General features: G+C 46.6%; 1 protein-coding gene across 2 annotated transcripts in view; it reads left to right on the forward strand.

Moving 5' to 3' along the window:
- Nucleotides 1-21,458, forward strand: part of TENT4A (terminal nucleotidyltransferase 4A) — a 45,561-nt gene extending 24,103 nt beyond the window's left edge. The window contains exons 2-13 of one of the 2 annotated variants that reach the window (XM_008960068.6): nucleotides 1,813-1,936; nucleotides 2,971-3,017; nucleotides 4,021-4,141; nucleotides 6,779-6,886; nucleotides 8,134-8,262; nucleotides 10,636-10,849; nucleotides 12,879-13,005; nucleotides 13,972-14,072; nucleotides 14,746-14,918; nucleotides 15,456-15,614; nucleotides 17,288-17,452; nucleotides 19,165-21,458. In XM_008960068.6, the coding sequence (XP_008958316.2) occupies nucleotides 1,813-1,936; nucleotides 2,971-3,017; nucleotides 4,021-4,141; nucleotides 6,779-6,886; nucleotides 8,134-8,262; nucleotides 10,636-10,849; nucleotides 12,879-13,005; nucleotides 13,972-14,072; nucleotides 14,746-14,918; nucleotides 15,456-15,614; nucleotides 17,288-17,452; nucleotides 19,165-19,356 (1,660 nt within the window). In that variant the 3' untranslated portion in view covers nucleotides 19,357-21,458. Of the gene's footprint in view, nucleotides 1-1,812; nucleotides 1,937-2,970; nucleotides 3,018-4,020; nucleotides 4,142-6,778; nucleotides 6,887-8,133; nucleotides 8,263-10,635; nucleotides 10,850-12,878; nucleotides 13,006-13,971; nucleotides 14,073-14,745; nucleotides 14,919-15,455; nucleotides 15,615-17,287; nucleotides 17,453-19,161 lie in introns of both variants that reach the window. The other variant, XM_003807963.7, reaches the window with a different exon arrangement.
- The last annotated feature ends 2,238 nt before the right edge of the window (nucleotides 21,459-23,696 follow it).

Here is a 23,696-nt window from a genome sequence, read left to right on the forward strand (position 1 = left end):
ACGGAGTCTTGCTCTGTCGCCCAGGCTGGAGTACAGTGGTGCAATCTCGGCCCACTGCAGCCTCTGCCTCCTGGGTTCAAGCGATTCTCCTGCCTCAGTTTTCTCAGTAGCTGGGACTACAAGCATGTGCCACCACGCCTGGCTAATTTTTTTCTATTTTTAGCAGAGACGGGGTTTCATCGTTTTAGTCAGGATGGTCTTGATCTCCTGAACTTGTGATCCATCCACCTCAGCCTCCCAAAGTGCTGGGATTACAGGCGTGAGCCACCGCATCTGGCCACATATTTTTTTAAATTAAATGTGATACATAAAATTAGGCTCCAGGCATGGCCTGATTTGCAGGTGCTTCATGAGCAAGCGTGCCCAGCATTTATTTGCTGCTACTGGAGTCTCGTGTGTGCTTGTAGCCTAGCCTTAAGCCCTCTGTGGACGGCTTGGAATGCTTACTCCAAATGACTGTTTTGGCGGGGTGGGAAGTGGCAATACTTTAGGTGAGAGACAGTTGAAATTAACCTTACACAAGAGCCAAACTGTAGGCTGATGCGGGGCCACTCACCTTTTGGACTCACCCCTGGCAGATCCTGTAAGAGGTGCTACTTGCTTCCACTTTGCCAGCTGTTCGTTGGCCCTGTTTTGTCTTCTGCTGTTTGCCTTATTAATGAAACTTAGAATGGAAACAGGCAAGTTTGATTTGTTATAATTCCTAGGAGTCATAGAATGGAAGCAGGTGAGTTTGATTTGTTATAATTCCTAGGATTGGATAATTTGCCTTCCCCTCTCCCCATCTTTAATTAATCCCTTAAAGGAAAAGAGGACGACAGCACTTTTCCTGCAGTCATCTGTGTAGGCCTCAGCCTTAACTCATGACATAGGCTGGTGCCACTGGCCACAGGGCTGACTGACCTCAGCTCTTGGAGCCCATGGGGTGACAGGAGATCAGCACCTTTGAGGTGGCAGCATGAGGCGTCTTCCAGGCCTTGCTCGTGGTGCTTGAAAACACTGCTTTAGAGCTTCAGTAAGAGAGAGAGGCCTTGCTGGTGCGAGATGATATCTCATAAAGTATAATTTAAAAAAATAATAATAATAAAAAAAAAAAAAAAAAGAGAGGCCCTACTTACTCCTGTCCCACAGGCATTTGGGTGTTGACCTCCTTGTTGGCCTCTTAAGGAGAGAATACTTGAGTATTGAATTCGATCAGCTTTTCTGCCTCCAGGGACCCTGTTTCTCTCTGCTGAGACTGTGGCGGATGAAACCAGGATTTAGTGGATGGTCACCAGGTAGCTTGGGCAGACCTGGGCCGCCGGGCCCCTGAGGACTCATACATCTTTTTCCTGTTCACGTGTTCCTTCCCCACACCTTGGCCCATTCTCAGTCCCTCCCATGCTCCTTAGCGTGAGGCACTCAGGGAGGTGCCGATGGGGCCTTGGGGCCTGTGCTGGAGCTGGTTCCCAGCCTCAGAAGTGTGCCTGACTGTGCCACATTCACTGGAAAGCTGCTTTCACACTTCCTGGATGGAATTCTCTCATTTTTTCAATATAAAGTCACTGAGATGATTTTTTTGGATAAGTCTTTAAAGGCCAGTTATACATTTATTGATACTTGGTATTGACAAAGTTCACTTGTTTAGTGTTGCTAAGTCATACTGTGTAAGTTTGTTGAGCACAGAGTTTTCATTTTATACTTTCAGAGGATAAATGAAACTGAATTTCGTGGCCAGAAATATGTTTGAGTGTCATCCTGATGTAAGAACAGAACAGAAAGTGTGGTGACGTTTCATTGTAACTCTAGTATGTTTTCTTTTTTGTCCATTAGACTACATGAGGAAATAATTGACTTTTATAACTTCATGTCCCCTTGTCCTGAAGAAGCAGCTATGAGAAGAGAGGTGGTGAAACGGATCGAAACTGTGGTGAAAGACCTTTGGCCGACGGCTGATGTGAGTATGTTCTTTGGAGTTCTGTGTCGCACGTCACGTGCGAGTAAATTTAAATACCCTGTGATGATGATGTGTCGGCTAGATCCACACAGACCTTTTCTCGTTGGCCCGAGGCAGCAGTTCTCCAAGTGTGCTTTGAGAAGGCCTCCGTCGCCTGGAATGCATGGCCCCCGGCGCACCTGCACCTGCTGTCTTAGACACCTGCGCATCTTTGTGATGCTGGCGCACACTCAAGTGCGAAGACCATCGGCTGAGGGATTTGTTGGGTGTTTTTTTTTTGGAAGGGGGAGAATGGTGTGATTGTTTCTCTTAAGTTCACCTTAAAATTTAGAAATTTCACCCTGTCACCCACCCCTGCTTCCCCACCACCACACATGGTAGCTTATAATGTGCTCATTTTTGTAAAACTTGGAAGTGTTCCCTCATCACACACCGCTCTTGCAGTGAAGGAACAAGTGTTTTTTGACATGTGGAGTGGGGCCTTCTGGAATGCTTGGTGCAGGTGGTGTGAAGCCTGCCCCTGGCCGGCTCTATTCAGCAGCCTTCCCTACTGCTCGCTGGGCTCAGTGGACCAGCAGGGCTGGCCATGCCCCAGCTGTGAGGGGCATGTGTGCTCTTGGTGGGCAAGGGTGACCCAGTTTTCTGCGCCTCTTTTAAAATGATACAGATTTTTGGCTTTAAACTTCAGAGTCCTAGGACAAAGCCCTGCCCCAGTGCCTTAGCTGTGGGTTTAAGAAGAGGTTGAAGGGTTTGAAGCTAGCTCTGAAAAGTCCTCAGCTTTGAAGGGTTATAAGGTGAGGACAAAACTTGTTTCACCTCTTAATTTTGAGTTTTTAAACATTCCTTTTTTGGGCATGTCTTTAACTTAAAGGGAATTTTCTGGTTGATTGTTATATGGTCCCCTCCATCAGTTTCCAAGGTAGTTTTATTTTTTACCCAAGGGTATAGCGAGGGCTTTCTTTTAGTAAGAAATAATGGTAGTGTGACTGCTTGGTTTGTGGTATACATTTTAAGGCAACCACTCTTTCTTTCAGGTACAGATATTTGGCAGCTTTAGTACAGGTCTTTATCTTCCAACTAGGTGAGTACCAGACTGCACGGCATGGGCTAGTGGGGGGCTGGCATGGTGTCTATGCAATATTAAGGGCTACAAATAGATTCTTTGTAATTGAGTCTAAGGCGAGAAATGCCAGCTCTAAAGGAAAAGACTGTGGTTACAGAGGGAAATTGGCAGAAAGATTTAATTTAGTGTTATGATGAATTCATTGCTTTGCATTTTGCCTCTCACACTTAATTTGTTGGGGTGCAAAAATGCTTCATGCTGGAAATATGAAGAAGACAGGTGGGAGGACTGTGGGAAGTAAACGCAATAGAAAACATTCTGCTGATATTTTAGTACATGTGTTTGAAAAATTGATTTACGTTTTGATGAAGATTCAAGCAAAATTCTCTTTAAATAGTATTTTCTAAGTATTTTTACCTGATAGGAAAATGTCAAACAAGTTTGCATTCTAAAATACAAACTAGTATTTTCTCATTAAGGATTCTTGATAGCCAGATAAATTTCCTGTGCACTGTCTCATTAAAAGTTTACCTTCTATTAACCCACTGCTAGTTAGCATTTGGAGGCCAAAGAGGCTATAATCTCAGGATTTGGGGGTTGACGTTAGCAGGGCCAGTGGGTAATTGAACAGGTTCGGGTATCCAGGAATCTCTGGGTCCGCAGGAGTGATCCAGCGTAGGCAGTGCCGGAGTAGGTGCTGGGAGAGCGGGGCCTCAGCCTGGTTTGGGGGCAGGCATTTTCATCTGAATCCCCTCACATACCTAGTGCTGTTGGGAGAATCATTTAACCTTCTTGCTTTCCATCTTATGCTACAAATATGGAAGTCTTCCCTTAAGTTCAGCGAGGACTTGCTGTAGTTCATGAACTGCACTTCACCTCCTTAGGGGCCATAGGCTAGTGGGATTGTGTCTTGGCCTTTGTGGGAGACACAGGCACATGTGCCGTGGTGCTTATCCTCCCCACACGAGTGTGTAGGCTGTGGCGAGGGGAGCAGTGGCTGACGTGCGTTTTCTTCTGTCAGCGACATAGACCTGGTGGTCTTCGGGAAATGGGAGCGTCCTCCTTTACAGCTGCTGGAGCAAGCCCTGCGGAAGCACAACGTGGCTGAGCCGTGTTCCATCAAAGTCCTTGACAAGGCTACGGTGAGTGCCTGGCTTTGGCCCCTCTGACCAGGCAGGAGCCTTGTCACATCCCAGGTGGTCACAGGATACACCTGCGTCACGAGCTTGTGGTATTTTACACAGTTATTGGCTACAGTTTTGAAGATTAATCTGCTTCTGGTATAGACATGTGTTTTATGTTTTTGTTTTATAGTCGTGATCACCAACTGAGAACATGTTTAGTGACAGTCTGAATTTTTGGGATTTGTGAGCCCATTAAACTGTTCTTGGAATGAAAATATATGATTGTGTCTACTTGTGTTAGGATGAATAGGAAAGGAGAGTCATCTGAAACTGGACACTGACATTCAGGTGCTGCCCATTATGGAGAGTGTGGCTCAATGATTAAACCATGGTTTTTATGATTACCATTTGCTATGTTATGTTAAAGAGGAACAACTTAGCTGTTCCTTTCGTGGTTCCAAAAAATATACATATATGAAAAGCCTCTTATGTTTGGGGGAAGTTTGAAGATGAGACTGTTTCTGGTGTGTACTTGCTAAGGTTTATGTCAGTTCAAGATTATAAGCCCCCCAGGGACTATGAGATACTTGCCTGTTGTATGACAGTTCTTAGCTCACCTGTGCGACCGGCTAGCATTTCATTTTTAAATTTGTGTGTCAACTTGTGTGTGATTCACATCCTTATAGTGTTTAGCAGAATGTAAGTTAAGGCAGGAGCTCCCTCCTGCCTGTGTGGTGATAGGGGAGGGGGCATTCACATGTTTCTCATTGTCAGGTGCTTTTGATTGAGGCTGGGGGCAAGTTTTAAAACATGATATATGCGCTGAAAAGTGCACATGTACCAGGTGCACCTCTTGGTGAGAGTTAACGAAGTGCACATGCTCATGTCACTGTCATGTGGACCAGAGCGAGCAGGCAGCACCAGAGGCTCCCTCCAGGCCCAGCTTCCAGAAGGGGCTGTTGGCTCTTCTCATTAGCACGAGACAAGCCCTGGCCGGCCACTTTCTCAAATGCTTACGGGCCTTATTGCACTTAGCTCTCCCAGCCACTCTCATCAGCAGATGCTGTTGCTGTTCACATTTTACAGGTGAGGAAACTGAGATGCGGAGAGGTGAGGTCGTTAGCCCAAGGTGGGTCAGCGGCGTAGTCCAGGCCGCTGTTGTCTGCTGCTCCTCTGTGTGTGCCAAGGGGCAGCGGGGAGGTGGGTGGGAGTCCTGACCAGGCGACCACCTTTGGAGTAGAGGAACTAAGGCGCGGCTGTCCTGAGGCCACACAGTAGGTTGAGCAGTTACAGTAACTGCTTAGTCCAAGTGACCTCGTTACTGTCGCATATTGGCTACTAAGTATCTTTTCCTCTGTTACCTGAGGGCCAGTGTAGACTGTAGGGAGAGCCTGGAGCCTGCCACTGCTCCTTTCTGGGGAGCACCGTGCAGCCGGCCAGTCATGGGCACAAGAGACCCAGGGCGAGGGCTGAGTTTAAGGTGAAATCTTGTCTATTTGGAACAACAACCCAAAACTGTGTTACAGTGTTAACTCATCACCTCCAGGATTTGGGGTTCCTGCAGTGAGTGAGTGTGTGCAAGAGTAGGGCAGGAGAGTGCCAGGAGTGATTGTGGGAAGGAGTCCATGAGATGGAAAGGAAGCTGCTTCCTAAACTGTGGGTGTCAGGGAGGCATAGCCATTGAGTGTTGGCTTCTTCCAAAGCAGTTTCTGATGAGTTCTTTGGGAAAGTATTTTGTTTCTCTGCCTTCTTAAGAACATACTGGCCTCAGGGCTTACCCTGCCTGGTGGTCGCAGTGGTGTCCAGGTGACTCTGGCCCCACTGGCCTGTCCTCACACGCTGAGTCCTTGGTTGTTTGCCCTCAAGTGTAGACATTAAAGCCCAGAATAGGTGTGTATTGAATGCACTGTCCCTACGTTGCCTATCACTGGCATTTGAACTTTTCGTTAGACACTGATTGTTTTGGTTAAAGGAATTCCTTTTTTAATCCTTCAAGGCTGAAGGAAACAAAACATTGCCTTTTCTTCTGGAAGAACGCAGTTTTACTGGTGGGGTGGAGGGTGGGGCATGAGTGTGGTCTGGACAGTTGCTCAGGCAGATTTTGAATGCCATTCGGTGACAGTTCTTGTTGGTGAGAATATTTCTAAAATAGCCTTTTATTTGCTGAATTTTTTAGGGGAAAAATTTTTTTAGTAAAGTTGTCTTAAAGAGTGAAAACCCAAAGTAGAGAAACAATATCAGTATAACATACAATTTAAAAAATGGCTTTGAAGTTACATTAAATGATTTCAAAAATTCTGCCAAATAGAAGTCGGGGGCCAAGCACCTCTCCCCATCCCAGCACATAGGGTGGGCATGGCAGAGACTAATTCCTGTTCCCTGTTGGCTCCCTCCCCTCACTTCTCTTTGATGCTTGGTCACCTCCGGTGCTGATCCAGGGCTGCAGGGGCTGGGCAGAATGTGGGTCCTGCTGTGACGGGCTGGGGCCTGGGAGTCGTCCTGGGTTCAGGGACTACTGATGCTGACAGTGTTCTCTGACCCCCTTTCATTACTAAGAAAAAACACCAAACCTCTGTACAGCTTTGGCAGCATTTTGATGCCTCGCTGTGGAGAGTCCTGCATGTTAAAGCAGTTTTTAAAATGAAATCTTTACAGGTACCAATAATAAAGCTCACAGATCAGGAGACTGAAGTGAAAGTTGACATCAGCTTTAACATGGAGACGGGCGTCCGGGCAGCGGAGTTCATCAAGAATTACATGAAGGTACTGTGCTTGGTGACCCAGCGCGGCGAGAGTGCAGGACTGGAGTGCTTGTGCTTGGTGGCATCCTACGATGTTTACAGCTGTCAGCTGCACACACAAGTCTTTTGTAACACAGACTACACTTACATTATTTCTCCTACAATATTATTTCTAGAGATACTTTGAAATTACATAGCTGTTTTTAAAATTTGCTTTTCCTGAGTAACCATTTTATAAAGTTGACAATTATTTTAGAGAGCTTTGTTAAAATGTTCTTTCTAGTTATTACAGACAGACTTTGCTTCTAGCTCAGTGTGCCTCATTCGCAGGTTTTACCCAGGTGGAAGTTGATAAATCATAGGTGCCTTAAATATACTCACTTTGGGTGGTCTCAGTGCCTGAGGATGGGCAGAGAGACTTGGTTGAGCTGACATGTTTGGGACTCTGACCATGTGCCTGGTCTTAAACGGGTGGTCATGACCTCCTGTTACAGTAGAGGCCGTGCAGTCCTTAGCAGGGGCAGACGCACCCCAGGGTGGTCATGACCTCCTGTTGCTGTAGAGGCCATGCAGTCCTTAGCAGGGGCAGACACACCCCTGGGTGGTCGTGACCTCCTGTTGCTGTAGAGACCGTGCAGTCCTTAGCAGGGGCAGACACACCCCCGGGTGGTCGTGACCTCCTGTTGCAGTAGAGGCCGTTGCAATCCTTAGCAGGGGCAAATCCACCCCTGCAATCTGGTCCCGTCTTGTTCCATTTTCAAGGGCCTTGCCCTTCAGGTTCCCCCTTCCCCCTTGTCATCTGGTCTGAGGGAGCATGTCTGCCCCCAGCGCAACACGAACAGCAGCAGCCAGGCTTTCCCTCCCTCCCACCATCTCCTGCCGCTCTGCCTTCCTTGCCAGCCTCACTCTGCTCTCCTGCTCCGGAGGCCCCCACTGTCCTCATGGCCTGTGTAGCAAGCACATAAATACTCCAGCGAACGCGCTGGTCTCTTCCTGACTTCCTTTGTGCCTGTGGACTCTTCATGGTAGGGGTGCACCCCTGCTGAGTCGTAACCCAGGGAGAGCTCCACAGTCTCGATTTTCACAAGCCCCTCAGGAAATTAATTCTTAGCGTCCCCCAACCAAAGTTTGAGACTTAATGGCTGAGAGCCTTCAGATGGGCAAGAGGATCGAGGAAACTTTCCTTTCTGTCTTGTGTGATTTGCTATGTGAAATCTCTTTGAAAGTATGGTAATTACTCAGTAAATCTTTTTCTTTTGGAATTTACAGAAATATTCATTGCTGCCTTACTTGATTTTAGTATTGAAACAGTTCCTTCTGCAGAGGGACCTGAATGAAGTTTTTACAGGTGGAATTAGCTCATACAGCCTAATTTTAATGGCCATTAGCTTTCTACAGGTATGTATGCTTTCTTGAGACTGTTTCTGTTGAGACATGTGTAAGAGTAGACTCTTCCAACCACTTGCCTAGTGGGTTCCAGCAGCCTTTGCTCTCCTTTTACTGTATTGTTTGAATTTGGTAGAGGCTGATTTCTGATTCTTACAATCAAACCCTCTTGATCAATGCACCTTTCTGGATGCTCATTTTGTACTGAGTGTAACTGTTGGTGCAGGGGTGCCCATCTGGTTCTGTGAGTCCAGCGCACATCAGTCCAAGCTCAGGAAATTCTCTGTATTCAGAAATGTCCATTTCATGGTAAACAATAAACATTTCTTGGTGCTTGTCTGTGATTTATATTGAAAAAAATTTGTCTCAGAATAAAGTTGAGTACCACATATGAGAAAAGGATTTACAAGAGAGCTTTCTCAGACTGATGAAACATCATTATTTTGTCTTAAATTATATGTGGTCCTTATTTTGTTGAGTAACATGGAAAATCTATCAATAGAAAACCTACGTGTTTTAAAAAGTATTGTTAAATGCTGTGATGTATTGATAAACTGTAATTATACTTTTTAAACATATAAAATCATCTCTAATTGGAACAGTAATTATTCCGTTTATATTTTCTTGAGTGAAGAATTCTGTCCTTTACAAAATCTTGCCTATATAATTTAGCCGCACGGCTGTATTTCTCAGTGTTTACCATTAATTTGGTCTTTGTGATTGTGCTGAGATTACCGAATCTGTCCATGATTTGGTAATGTTCTCACTGTCATGAATGCTATGATAGTAGAATCACTGGGTAACTACCTGTGATGATCGCAGCTTCCTTGGTCTGTCTCTGCCAAGATGCTTTAAAAGTAGTGAAAATGGAATTCCATGTCTGTTTTCTTACAGTTCTAGTCACACTGTCCTGTCTTCACTTTGCCCTCTGAGATGTGGCCCTTATATATAGCCTTTCTTCCATAGTTTTTGGACATTAGTTTGAATTAAACATGGGCCTCTGTTCTTTACTGGTATACTCCTGACTTGCACTATTTTCATGGCCTTGTAGTAACAACAGCTACTTAATACTTTGATCATGCATGTGCCATGTGCCAGGCCTGGGTCCAGGGCCTCCTGCCACCCCCTCAGGGGGTCCTTTCAGTGATCCTGTGACCCCACAGGAGGCCACCACAGCATGAGTGGGATTCCTGTGTTCACTGCCACATCCCTGTGCCTTGTCCAGTGCCCAGAGCTTGTCCTGCCTCAGCGGTGTGACTGTGGCAGCATCTGAGTTTCTTGACTAAGTGAGGGGAGGAGGCCCACCCTGGCACCGGCCAGGCTCTTGGATATGTGATTTTGGCTAAAAGACAAGGAATAAGGAAGGGAATAAAGGTCAGGCCAGAATCGGAATCCTCCTCTTGTGTGGTGAAAATATGCAGAGAACTCCGGAATTCTTCTGAACCCTAAAAACATTTGTATGCTTTCTAGCTGCAGCTCCTCCTGGCACTCTGTGTTATAAATAGTTTCAAGCACTGTGCTTCTCTGAGGGCTTTCTCTCATGTGCCCTTGTCCATCCCTTTCGAGTTGGCACTGTCCGATAGAATTCTGTGATGGTGATGGCCACTTCTGCATGGTCCGGCAAGGGGCTGGGCGCCACACGTGGCTACTGAGTATTGCAGTGTGGCTGGTGAGAGCAACAAGCTGGATTTTTAATTAATTTGTTTTAATTCATTTAAATAGACATGTGGGCAATGCAGGTCTGGACAGCTGAGAATTATGACCCTCAGGAGGTGTGGTGGACAGTGGTTTACTTCCGAACAAGCCCAGTGCCTGCTTTTGAAGACGATATGGCACTGAACTGAGAGTGGTGCTCATCTGTGTGACAAGCAGGATGGAAGCTTGCTATAAATATTGTGATATAATGCTAATGACCTTTACACAGCTAAAATCAATCCTTTCACTTTTCCGGTTTTATGTGATACTGCCATACTATTCAGTCTAACACTGACCCCTGTTGGTTGTGCTTCAGCATAACGAAATTAGGATGATGAGAATCTGAAATTACATCTACCATCCAGGTGACTAAGTTATGCAGAATATAGTCCAACTTATTTGCCCATATTTGGTTAATCAGATATCTGTGTTTGCAGGAAGTTTGCTGTATGGATTACCAATTTCAAAAATCAAACTACACTAAAATTCAGATGAGTCCGTTGTGTTCCTTTTGAACACTCCTCATTGAAGAGGCTGCTGTTCAGGCTTCCTCGTGGTGCTGGTGAGTGAGCGAGTGCCACTCACTGGTATTGCCTTGAAGAGGCTGCTGGACAGCAGACTTCGTCGCATGCTATTTTCTTTAGAACATGCCATGAATCCATACAAATGGTGGGTGCATTGCTTTTACAGTTGCATCCAAGAATTGATGCCCGGAGAGCTGATGAAAACCTTGGAATGCTTCTTGTAGAATTTTTTGAACTCTATGGGAGAAATTTTAATTACTTGAAAACCGGTATTAGAATCAAAGAAGGAGGTGCCTATATTGCCAAAGAGGAGATCATGAAAGCCATGACCAGCGGGTACAGACCGTCGATGCTGTGCATTGAGGACCCCCTGCTGCCAGGTAAGGGCACCCTGATCTCCACTGCTGAGAGCTGGGCAGGCCCCGGGGACGTGCTGGTGACGGGGGCTGTGTTGGGGCTCTGAGAGCCCCGGGCAGTTCATTTGCTCTTGATGCAGGTTTCTCTTATACTAACCAGTTAATAATCACACTTTGAGAAATCCTTATTTAATGCTTCTAATTAACTTTTGTCTTACTAACTGTTTACATTCTATAATAAAGCAGAATTAAGGAAAATCTTTTCTTTTTCTGATTACTGAAGTATAACATATCCACCCTAAACCATTTGTTTCTCTGAAGTATGTAATATAGAAGAACCATGGATGCCATAATCCCCTTTTATTTGGACATGTATTTCTCCACTTTTTCCCTATATGGATATTAATGTTTATTATTGTTATCTTGTTGAACACATCCCACAACGCAAACACGTTAGTCACTTGGCTTTTGACTTGCCCTCGACCCTTTCCTATGCGTGTGGGTTGTGTTTTGTTGTGAGGATTGCCGCATTGAAGAGTCTAAGGCTGGGCTAGAGGTTTCCCGGTTTTATTCCCATTGGCGTATTCAAGGGTATTTATGTCCTCATTCCTTTGGTGACAGCCTTTTAAAATCTTTGCCAATCTGATAAAACCATGTGTTAACGCTTTTAAATTTATATTTCTTTAATGATTAGTGGGGTTAAACAGATTGCTATTTATGAATTCCACAAATTTTGATTGAGCATCTGTTAGGTGAGATACCATTCTTACTGTTGGTGATAAAATCGTTGACAGACAGGTGATGGAACAGGTGGTGGAGAGCCCAGCTCCAGGCGCGTGTCCCTGGGCCTTCTCCTCTGTGTGGCTCTGTGTGCTGTCTGCCCGGTTGCTGGCTGCCCTCCTCTGCTGTGTGCAAGGCCTGTGTGTGTTGGGGAAGCCTTTCTCGTCACACATGTCGTACTTTTTCCAATTTGTTTTTTGCATTTGTATTTTTTTATTCAGCTCCTATACATTTAAAAAAACACCTCAGATTTAATGGTTGTTTTTGTTTTATGGCTTCTGGGATGTGAGCTTTATTTATTTCCTAAAGATTGTCTCAAGGAAAACACATTGGCTGATGTGTTTTGTTGTTGTTTGTAGATGGCGTGATTTGTGCAGGCTCTTGAGTGGTTTTCTTGGTAGCACGGTGTGGCAGTGTGTCATCCATTTTTGTCCGTTGGATGAGTCACATTGGAGACATTGGCGTTGTCTTCAAGTGTCTGCTGAAATGTACTCAAAAAACAAAGACCCACATAATCGTTGAGTTATAATATAAATCTAGAAAAGATAAAACTCCAGTACTTAGAACATATGTCCTTTAAAAGAAATCCACACTTAACCTGATTGTGAAGAATGAGTTGTATGTAAATTAAAATTCGAAACAGTGCTTTTCTTATGAAAATTAAGCTTCTCCTGACTGGCTTCCTTGGTGGCTGCTGTGACAGATTCCTTTGATTTGCTGTCCCAGTTTTCCACACGTGAGAATTCACGTTCCGTTCTGAAGGATTTACTTCCTGTAGATTCCATTAGCGTTGACTGAGTTGTGATGCACTTGGGGTGAGCTGCCCTTCTACCCGCCCTGTTGGGGCACTGTGAGGCCTCCTGATTGTCAGACCAGCGATCACAGTGGGTCGGTGCTGCTGGTCTGCACAATGGTAGTCTTTGGCTTCCTCATGTTTCTGCCACCTGGAGAGGTGGCTTTTTGTGGGCTGTCACTCCGTCTGTGAATGGCAGCTGCCTCCGTGAGGTGGGCCATGAGCACAGGGGCACTGATGATGCAGACCAGTCCTCTCGGCACTCACAGACTGTGCCCTGTGCATGGTGATTGACAGGGCCTTTGCCAGTGCCGAGTGCCACGCGTGCCCATTGTGTTCGCCTGTCTGGGCTTTGCTGGTAGGGTCTGGAAGAGATTCAGTGGTGAGGGCCTGCTTCAGAGTCACTTGTAAGAGAAGATCCGAAACATGTGGACGATGGTGTGCATGTGGGGAGGGTCTGACATAGCCTCTTTGCTGCAGGGAATGACGTTGGCCGGAGCTCCTATGGCGCCATGCAGGTGAAGCAGGTCTTCGATTATGCCTACATAGTGCTCAGCCATGCCGTGTCGCCGCTGGCCAGGTCCTATCCAAACAGAGACGCCGAAAGGTAATGGGTTGTGTGTCTGCGTCTGGGCTCAGTGTGCCTGTGGGATGGTACTTACCCCTGTCCTGTGTCATTTACCTCCATGAAATTTATGAAGGGATGTTCTGCCGTATTTCAGTAGAATCTAGATATGTTGGTGAAGGAAGGCCTTCTAGGAATGTGGGATGGCTGTGTGGGATTCATCCATGGTTGAGAGTTGAAAATTTCTTTCTTGGAGATTTGACATTTTCTTCAGGGTCTTTTGTTTTGGGGAGGTGATTTCTGGCTTTTAAAATTCAGTCCCTACCATCTTCTCTTATGGACACTCGTCCCTTGTTCTACATTTTGGGGCATTTTTACAGTCCCAAAATGTAGTCAGAAGTATTTACTTCTCACCCAGATCATGCTGTGGTAGTGGAAAGGGTGGTATTTGAAGGGGTGGGAGATGAGATAGGAATGGGAAGGAAGAGTAACGTGGTCGTCAAGAGTGGAATTCGAAACAGTTTGATAGATCTGTTCCATGGTGGATGATGGAATAAACAGGTTTCGAGGCCTGGCTCAGCAGCCGCTGCAGGTGCTGGTGGTGCTGGAGCTCTGTGTGTTCCTGAGCCGCTGTCTGCTCGGTGTTTTCAGGCGGAGCTCTGGGCCCCATGTAGGGCACTCGTCTCGGTACCGTCTCCATTCTTGTCCGTGCAGTGGGAAGTGAAATGTCAGCACTGTATGATCATCGTGGGTGGGAAGGCCCCGCTCCCCTACTTGGAGCTGCATTTCACAGTGGTCTTCTGTAGGTAGATGTACTGCGATCCCAGGGTATGCTTGAGCTGAATCATTAGAAGTCAGAGATATTTGTCAACGTATTTTAGCTCCTTTCCTACTGTCCTTTACCTAGCGAGGTGATCTGTTAGGGGTATAAGGTAGCTGCTCGAGAGGGGTTCTCAGCTCCCTGACACCTGTTGTACTCTGTTGATCTCCAACAATGTCCCTTTGCAGTACTTTAGGAAGAATCATCAAAGTAACTCAGGAGGTGATTGACTACCGGAGGTGGATCAAAGAGAAGTGGGGCAGCAAAGCCCACCCGTCGCCGGGCATGGGTGAGAGATTAATTCATTTGTGTTCATCCTAACCACTGGCTGGCATATTCATGCAGAAGTGTCTCTATTCCTTTGTGGTAAATTGGTCAAATTAAGAAAATAGCTAGTTTTTCTGATGAGCATTAATTAAGAAGACAATAAGATCTAGAGCAGCACTGTCCAGTAGAAGCAATATAATGCATGCCACACATAGAATTTCAAAGTTTCTAGGCTGTGTCAAATGTGAAAAGAAACAGGTGAAATAATTTTGTTAGATTTTATTCCACTCAAGTCAAAATATTAACATTTCAACATGTAATCAACATAAAAATAATTAAGATATTTTATAGCTGTTTTTTGTACTGTCTGAAATCCGGTGTGTATTTATTCGTACTTATAGTACATCCTAATTAGGATGCTAAATTTTTGTAAAAAATACTTGATCTATATTTAGATTTTAGAAAGTTCACAGTTGAAGATGATTTGCATACCCAAGTTATTACAAACATGTTTAATGTTTTCCAACAACTAATTGAATGTAATTTTAAAAATTAAATTAGACAAAACCTAATGTTGGGTTTGTTAGTCACATTAGCAGCGTTCCTGGCTCAGCAGAGCCCGTGACTGATGCTGCCGGGGCGGCTCCACGCCGCAGTTCTCAGGAGTTATTAACCAAGGCTTTTTCCCTCCACAGACAGCAGGATCAAGATCAAAGAGCGAATAGCCACGTGCAATGGGGAGCAGACGCAGAACCGAGAGCCCGAGTCTCCCTATGGCCAGCGCTTGACTTTGTCGCTGTCCAGCCCCCAGCTCCTGTCTTCAGGCTCCTCGGCCTCTTCTGTGTCTTCACTTTCTGGGAGTGACGTTGTAAGTGCCCTCCCCTCCTCCGTGTGTCTGTTGGACAGTTTGTGTCTCTGGTAAATGTCCATAGCCGCGAGCTTAAAATCTCCCCCTTGGTTTTGCTCAGGTTTTGTTTCCTTGTATGTTCGTGGAGGTAGGTGGGGGGCAGCCCCGTGATGTGGGCACCAGGCTTCCTTTCCCCTGCCGTGAACCTTCAGAACCTGTCTGTGTGACTCATGCGGCTGTCGAGGGCAGTAATCCTCTTCATGGTTGAACTACAGTGGACTTCCTTGAGTAGTTTTTAAAAATTTATTTGAAGATTAAAAAAAAAAAATTAAATCCAAGTATCTCTTCCGTATTTCCTTTAACATTCTTTTTCAGTTGTGATGAAATTACTTGAAGGAAGCCTGGGTAGGTTTGGGCTGCCTGTTCAGAAGTTAGACTTAATTTGAATAACCTTTCATAGCCAGCCTGGATGCAGGCGTTTCTTTTCATAGCTTTAAGGAAGTAGTAGTGCACCTTTGTGGTACAGCTGTCCTTTTTGTTTTTTGTACCGGGTTCAAGGATTCAGACACACCGCCCTGCACAACGCCCAGTGTTTACCAGTTCAGTCTGCAAGCGCCAGCTCCTCTCATGGCCGGCTTACCCACCGCCTTGCCAATGCCCAGTGGCAAACCTCAGCCCACCACTTCCAGAACACTGATCATGACAACCAACAATCAGGTACGTGGCCCTCTGGCACCCTTCCCGCTGGTGGCCCCTGGGAACAGCATCCGAGCTGTGATATGCACTAGAGGAGATTGATGGTCCTTTGAATTAGAAGAGTAACTTTTTGAGTCTTTGGCCATTGGTGTGTTGTTCTAGGAAATCCTCTCTTTTTTGTGGTGTTGAGGTCCCCCATGTATAGTTTCAGCAGCGAGGACACTGTGGTTCTTGAGTGCTGCCGTGGCTTTTCACGGGGCCAGGTTGACTGCCTTCCTGCAAGTTTCCTCACTGGCCCGGCATGAGACTACTGTCGAGGGTCATCTTGAGAGAACGACTCAGTCACGACCCACTTAGCTGGGCGCCAAGCCGTGCCAGACACTTGTCCCTACTTCCTCTCAGAATCTCAATGAAAGTTTTAATGTGAACTTATTAGACTTTTTTCATGTTTTAAATTAGGCATAATTTCTAAGGCTTTTTCTGTTGGAATATACTGTTTTTAAAATTTAGATAAAATTAGAAATCTAAAGGATAATTTTATAAATACTAAATTTTGTATCTACTTGCGATTATACATCACTTGAATATGTGTGGGTATAAAACCCAACATGTTAATTGATTTAAAACCATTTTCTGAAATGCGGGGTATAATTTGAGCATAAAACTATGTAGGTACATGCAAAAGTGTTTTGACTCATTTCTTGGAGTTTTGCACTCTGCTCTGGGGAAGACATTCTCACAGGATCCACCGTGATTCTGGCGGAGCTTCTGGGATGCTGGCTCTGTAATGACCCACAGAGCTGATGAGCAGAGCCATGGCCCAGCCGGACACCGTAACGTGTCTAATTACAGCATAAGTGTAAAATTCAGGGGCAATTATTTACACTCTTAAAATGAATTATACCACAGATAAACTTGGTCGCCTTTTTATGGTCATCACAGTGGCCCTGACGTCCTGGCCATGTGTCACAAAGGTGTTTGTTTTAACCACCCACAAGCCTTGGGGCCCTTGAGAGCCCAGTGCGGCTGCTGAGCTACAGAGCCACACTCTGCGGCTGCTTGTGTGGTTCGAGTGTGAAGTCTAGGGACGCTGAGGGTTTATAGGTTTTTATCTAAGAAGACTCTTGGCCACAGTCGATCTCCAGAGGTTGTTGGGGTAAATGCATGGGATGCCAAGATGCAACCAGGTCAGTATTGCAAGTCTGAGAAAAGGGGTTCTCGTTAGCGCACTTCTGCTGCTGACAGTAACGGGTGATGCTGACATAGAAGCAGCCTGGGACCTGGACAGCAGGCAAGGAAGGAACTGCCAGCCGTCCCACGGCCTCTCAGGCCACCAGTTGGGCCAGCCTCGGGCTGTGACCCCTGAGTTCAGCATGTAAGTAGGGGTTCACCACAGGGGTGACAGTTGTTCTTCCGATGACTCTAATGTCTTGATCGTTTGATCTTCAGTGAGTTTCAAACTTTACGACTTGGATTACTGGGCATACTTTATATGCCAGTTGCTGTTTCAGAATACGAGGTATTTCCAATTCAAAGCACAATATTGTTAGGTTATAGTAAAACAGACTGCTCTATGGAGCCCACATGCAACTGTGCCATTTATCAGCTGCCCTTTGGTGGTGCTGAGCTTAGAAGCCGGATGGTTTTCCTCTGATTGCTTTGGTACCCATGGCTGTCTCTCGTTTTGTTCCTAGACCAGGTTTACTATACCTCCACCGACCCTAGGGGTTGCTCCTGTTCCTTGCAGACAAGCTGGTGTAGAAGGAACTGCGTCTTTGAAAGCCGTCCACCACATGTCTTCCCCGGCCATTCCCTCAGCGTCCCCCAACCCGCTCTCGAGCCCTCATCTGTATCATAAGGTATAGCTCTGTCCTGGTGCATTCACCTGTTCAAGCTGCCATGTGAGAGGCAGTGCTGAATGTTTTCTCCTCCAAAGAGAATTCCAGAGAGATCATTTGAAAACGGAATTTGCTTTGTTGTCATTCAGCCTGTTTGCTTGTCTTTCCAAACAAAACTTTAAAAAGTTAAATTATTTTAAGATGTAATATATAGTTTAATTGGTTGCCACAAACATCTCTTAATTCCTCTGTTGAACTGATTAGCATAAAACTGAAGTTTGAAATAAGGCTCAAAATGAAGACTTTTCCCATTTACATAATTCATTTATATGCTAAATACCTTGGTTTTCAAGAAGCAAATGATAAAACCAAGAGCAGATCTTGCCATGATGTCCCGTGTATGCTGCTGTCATTCCCACGTTGCCTGATCCCCGCCTGGGGCAGGAGCAAGCATCAGGGCGGGCAGAGCTGTGTGCTGGGCCTCAGCAGGGCCCTGGCATGCCTGCCCCTGTGGCTCCTCTCAAGTCCAGCTGTGTGCACGGAGGAAACAGGTCACGTTAAGTCTCTGTATTCTTGAAGTACCTGAATGATTGGGAGAGCCATGGTGAGGATCTTCCAGGTCAGCCCCCATCATGTGTGATGTTCCTTGGGCTCTGCGGATGCTCGGTGCTTTCATCGGTGTCCACACCTCTTTACTCCGCTCCTCCTTTGCTTGTCTAATCCTATTTTGCCAGTAAGTTTTTTATTCTTGAGGCTTTGTTGGCCCTGTGTTGTATGATGATTGTTTTTAGGAGTTAAGTAATAGAACATTTCCTCTTGGATTTATCCATCCCCGATAGACACATTCAGGGTGAAAGAACAACTTCGCACACCGGCCTCTTCTTTGCATTTTGGCTTTGCTTTCCCAGTCTCCTCCTGCTGTTTTTCTTGCTCTGAGACTTTCCTGAAGCCGGCGTGTGTTTCCTCTCAGTCTGCTTGTCCGCGACTTTGCAGTGCAGGGAATGTGCTTTGGGTGTAGCCCAAGCACAGGCTGCTGCATGCTGGGATCGACAGGCTGCTGAGGGCGAGAGCGCCAGGTCCTGGCACGTGTGACTTGCTTGGTTCTTTCTAGAAGGTCACAGCTGGGGGAAGAACATGACAGGGACCTTCTTACTTCTTTTTTTTTGGAGACAGAATCTCACTCCATCACCCAGGCTGGAGTGCAGTGGTGTGATCTCAGCTCACTGCAACCTCCGCCTCTCGGGTTCAAGCAATTCTTGTGCCTCAGCCTCTCAAGTAGCTGGAATTACAGGTGTGTGCCACCACACCCAGCCAATTTTTGTATTTTTAGTAGAGACGGGGTTTCACCATGTTGGTCAGGCTGGTCTCAAGCTCCTGACCTCAAGTGACATGCCTGCCTCAGCCTCCCAAAGTGGTGGAATTACAGGTGCAAGCCATTGGCACCTAGCTAGGGACCTTCTTATTTCTATGGATAAGTGGAACAAGTTAGAAGTGAGGTTCTGCTGAATTTGTGTGGTTTGATCCTGGTACATGGTTCTTGCCTTTAGTCATTCACGGAATGGGAAGAATGCTTTTCTCTCAGATGGAGGAGTTGGGAAGTCCCAGAGGGCAGGTGTCCATCCCTCCTCCCTATGTAACATCACGTCGGTGCTTAGTGTGGTCACTGCCCGAGGACGTGGGCATTGTGCCTGCTGTCTGGCTCCAACACTGCTGTCTCTCTCTTTCTCCAGCAGCACAACGGCATGAAACTGTCCATGAAGGGCTCTCACGGCCACACCCAAGGCGGCGGCTACAGCTCTGTGGGTAGCGGAGGTGTGCGGCCCCCTGTGGGCAACAGGGGACACCACCAGTATAACCGCACCGGCTGGAGGAGGAAAAAACACACACACACACGGGACAGTCTGCCCGTGAGCCTCAGCAGATAATGGCTCCTGGCTGCGTCAGCCTCCCCCACCCCTCCGCAGACTGCCCCGCGGCCTCGGCCACCGGCAGGGGAACCGAGACCAGCACCCCGCACGTCAGCCGGGCTCGCGGCACGCCCGCCGCTGATCACTCTGCATGTTTCTTTGTGTGGTGGTCGCGTCCATCTTCAAGAACAGCTCGTTGTGCTCATCTGTGAAGCCTTATTAAACGTGGACGTTGTTTTCTGCCTTCCCAGGATTCTTCCTTCAGTGCTGAGGCAGGTCGGGCTCAGGAACTGCAGGGACGTGAACATGCGCTTGCGGTTTGAGGTAGCCGTGTCTGTTCCTTCGCGGTTTGCTATTTTCATTTCCTGTTCGTCAAAGCAGCAGAGGAGATCAAACCCCGTTCGTGTGTCTTTCCTCCACGGATAGGCTTGGGAGGTCATTGTTTTACTGCCCTCACATTTTGTTTGAAATTTCAGAACTGTTTTTCTATGTAAATATTGAAAACTTATGATTTGTGCAATAACTCAGATATTTTTTATTTAATTTCCTATTTTCACATAAGTTATATTTAAGGGAGGAGGGAATTTTTTTTAAACAGGCTTAGGTCCTTTCCCGAGCTGCATTTTCTAAGTTGGGTCATCGTGTCGGCTGGTTGTCTGACGAGCATCGTTACAAACACCATGATATGAGGGGTTTGGGGTTTTATTTTGATGTCTTTTCTTTTGGTCGGAAGTGAGTGAAGGAGCCAGGTCGCCCTGAAGGTTTTCCAAAGGGCTTGGCTCCAGAGCCACCTGACAGACTGCCCGTGGCCCTGCTGTCGGGCCCCAGGCCGTTGTCTTGCTCTGACCACAGAGTTTTAATGTTTTGGTTTTCAGTTCTTTTAAACTGGACAACAAATCCAGCATTTCAAGTGCCAGAAGTATAACTTTCTAAGGAGAGAAGGGTTGTCACATTATAAAGTCTTTAGGAAAATGTGAACTGGAAAACGCTTCGGTCAGTTTTAGTGACATAGCCTGTGATGATGGGTCTGGTGACTATTATTGCGGACCGTGGTACCCAGTTTTAGGAATGTGGAGAAAGGAATTCTGTTGATTCCATTGAGGAATCTGTAGCGTATGCATTCGTTCTGTTAAGAGCAAATCTAGGAGAAGTGCTTCAGCTGCCCAGTGCGCCGTGGGGAGTGTTTTAACGGATCGTGTCGCAGGAGAGCACAGCCCAGCGTTGGGGCCGGGACCGCTGGCGCCCGACGTCGAAAGCATACAGGTATACTATGCAAGTGTATTCTGCCACAACAACCACTGTCTTTGTTACCTTTTTTTGAACAAGAATATATCCATCCTGCCTAACCCTGAGTTTTTGGAGCACCACAGTTGTCCTGGGAGTTGGTTGCATCTTGTTGGCCATCTGACTTCCTGTTTTTAAAACGGGGGTCTGGTCTTGCTAAACACTACAGGTAGGTTGGTCTTTGAAGTCCACTAGTGGAGAATGTCGAGACAAGATACTTATTACCATGACATCTGATGGATGTGCAGCAGTGGGGAGTTCTAGATTGATCTCTGAATGTGATCGACGCCCAGCAAGGACAAGCTTTAAAATGTCTGCGGTCTGCCCTTTTGAAGCAGGACTGGCTCACTCTGTCATTGGGAGCTGTCAGCTGCGACTGCAGGTTCTCTAGGAGGCATTCCAGAATAGAGTAGCACACTGTGTCTGCAGTTCTCGATGACCGAAAGTTATCAAAAATATTTAAAATATTTAAATTGTGAACCTATTGATAAAGAATATTTATAAAAACTGATCTGTAGGCCTGTACTAATCTCTACGCATTAGCAATATTGACTGTAAACCCACATTAAGGAAACCACTACGGGTCTGGCAGTGCGTGTCCCGTGGGGTGTGCATTTTAAAACTCGATTCATAGACACAGGTACCATGTTCCATTTCCGTCATGGTGAAGCAAATGAATTGGCCTGGCTACCACTGTGGTCGCGTGCTACAGGTTTGACAAAAAGATATCATGTTTCGATTTTTTTGTGTGTGGACAACAATATGGAAGCTAAAATTGACATATTTTTATGTAAAGTTTTTCTATTCTTTGATTTTTAATAAACTTTGGAAACCAGTTTTGTGTTTGTGTCCAAGTGTATGCTTTCAAGGGCAAGAGTGGCTTCTACATTTTCCGTATTGAATTTCTAAATTAGGGCAGTGCTTTAGCCATTTATTCTAAATAAGATTCAAGAGAAGGCAGATGATTCCAGTCCTATAAAGCAAGTTGCAGCAGAGAGATTATGTTGTCACTGGTCCATTGAAGTAGGAGGAGGTAAAAATACAAAAATTAGCCGGGTGTGGTGGCTCACACCTATAATCCTAGCTATTCGGGAGGGTGAGGCGTGAGAATTGCTCAAACCCGGGAGGCAGAGGTTACAGTGAGCTGAGACCGTGCTACTGCACTCCAGCCTGGGCGACAGAGTAAGACCCTGTCTCAAAAACAAAAAAAAAAAGTGGGTGGAGGTTCTAGACTTTGCATAAGGCCTATGTAACAGTAACAGAAACCTGGCCTCTGTCCTCACATTCTGATGCTAACAGGAATTCAGTAAAACTGTTTAAATGATTCTTATATGAAGTTTCTGGCAAGTTGCTGTGTGATACTATGTACTTAGACCGCCCAGGGGCAACATTTTAGTTTCTTCATTTCTTTTAGGTCAGCATTGCATCACTTGCAAACAAGACATTACAAACCAAACAATCATAATGTAGCTTAAAATGTAACTGACGTTTGGGATTTATTTATTTATTTATTTATTTATTTATTTTGAGACAGAGTCTTGCTCTGTTGCCCAGGCTGGAGTATAGTGGCACCATCTTGTCTCACTGCAGGCTCCGCCTCCCAGGTTCAAGCAATTCTGCTGCCTCAGCCTGCCGAGTAGCTGGGATTAGAGGTACCCACCCCATGCCCGGCTGATTTTTGTATTTTTAGTAGAGGTGGGGTTTCACCATGTCGGCCAGGCTGGTCTCGAACTCCTGACTTCAGGTGATCTGCCCACCTTCGCCTCCCAAAGTGCTGGGATTACAGGCGTGAGCCACTGTGCCCTGCCGACGTTTGGAATTTATGAGGAAAGGTACAAGAATTCTTCTAGGCCAGTAAGTGACAGAACTGCATGTCCCAGCCTGTGCAGCCCCTTGAGTGCATGTTGTAGAGCCATCAGCTCTAGAGTCCTTCCGGTTGTCAAGGTGGGTGTTGTGGGTAAAACACACATTCCTTCCACCTGGAGAACAGAGCAGCCCTATCCTCATGGCACCTGGTTCCTAAGAGTGTGCAGAAGCCGCTGACAGCACCATATGGTGGTGCTGGGGGGAAGACGACAGGCAGCTGGGTGGAACTCCAAAGCCTCTCCAGGGGGCAGAGCCCTGTGCAGCTTCTGCATGAGCTGCGGTGGGCAGGGTGGGGCTGGCAGGAGTTGAGCAGGGCCTCCGAGGGAACTGGAGGGCTTACAGCTAGGGGCATCTGGAGGAGGAGCCCAGGACAGTGCTGAGGTGCAGGGCACTGGAGGCAGGAGATGTGGCTGAGTTAGCCTCTGTGTTGGAGGCGGGACTGATGGGTATCCGGGGGGAGGCACTCTTGACCTGCCCTGGATTTCCCTGTGAGTTGTGATGCTTCCTACTCATCCACTGATACCTGCAGGAGAGCTGCCTTTAAGAGGCTTCCAGAAGCAGCCTCTGGAGCAGCTGTGTTACCAGGGAGCCTGAGGCCCCACAGAGGCACCTGAGGTGTCAAATGGGTCCCGCTTTCCTCGGAAGCTGGGAGTCCTGGAAGGTAAGGGCTTTCTGAGGGCACAGTGAACCTGTCCAGGCCACTACGTGAACATCAGCAAGCCCACCACGTAGTCTTGGGACCCCATGCGCTGGATCTCGTGGTAACAGGTAACCCCCTCGTGACCAGCTTCCGTACGTTCCTTTTGATTTGCCCAGGGTCTCGAGTGCCACCTCTCTACCCTGTGAGATACGCAGAGGACCCTGTAAATGCTGTGCCCCGCATGCTTCGGCCTGGGCGTGAGCCGTACGCGGGGGAGGTGGTGACGTTTGTAATCCAGACGTGGTTTCGTTGTGACTGGGTCACCTGTGATGCCCTAAGCCCTGAGAACTTGTCAGGTGTGTGTCATTATCCTCCTGCTGTTGATAACTTTTGAGGTTCTTGCCAATCCTTAGGTGACTTTGACTACCTTTGGTCAAAGGTAACTGCCTAGAATGGACAGTGGCTCCCGTTCAACAGACACACATCCCAGACACCACGCTGGGGGTTACGCCTGTTGTTTAAGAATGGCCGGAAAATACGTTGCCTGCATTGTGTCTCCAGGACCCGT

Source organism: Pan paniscus, chromosome 4 (genome assembly GCF_029289425.2).
Source record: "Pan paniscus chromosome 4, NHGRI_mPanPan1-v2.0_pri, whole genome shotgun sequence".
NCBI classification, from domain to species: Eukaryota; Metazoa; Chordata; class Mammalia; order Primates; family Hominidae; genus Pan; species Pan paniscus.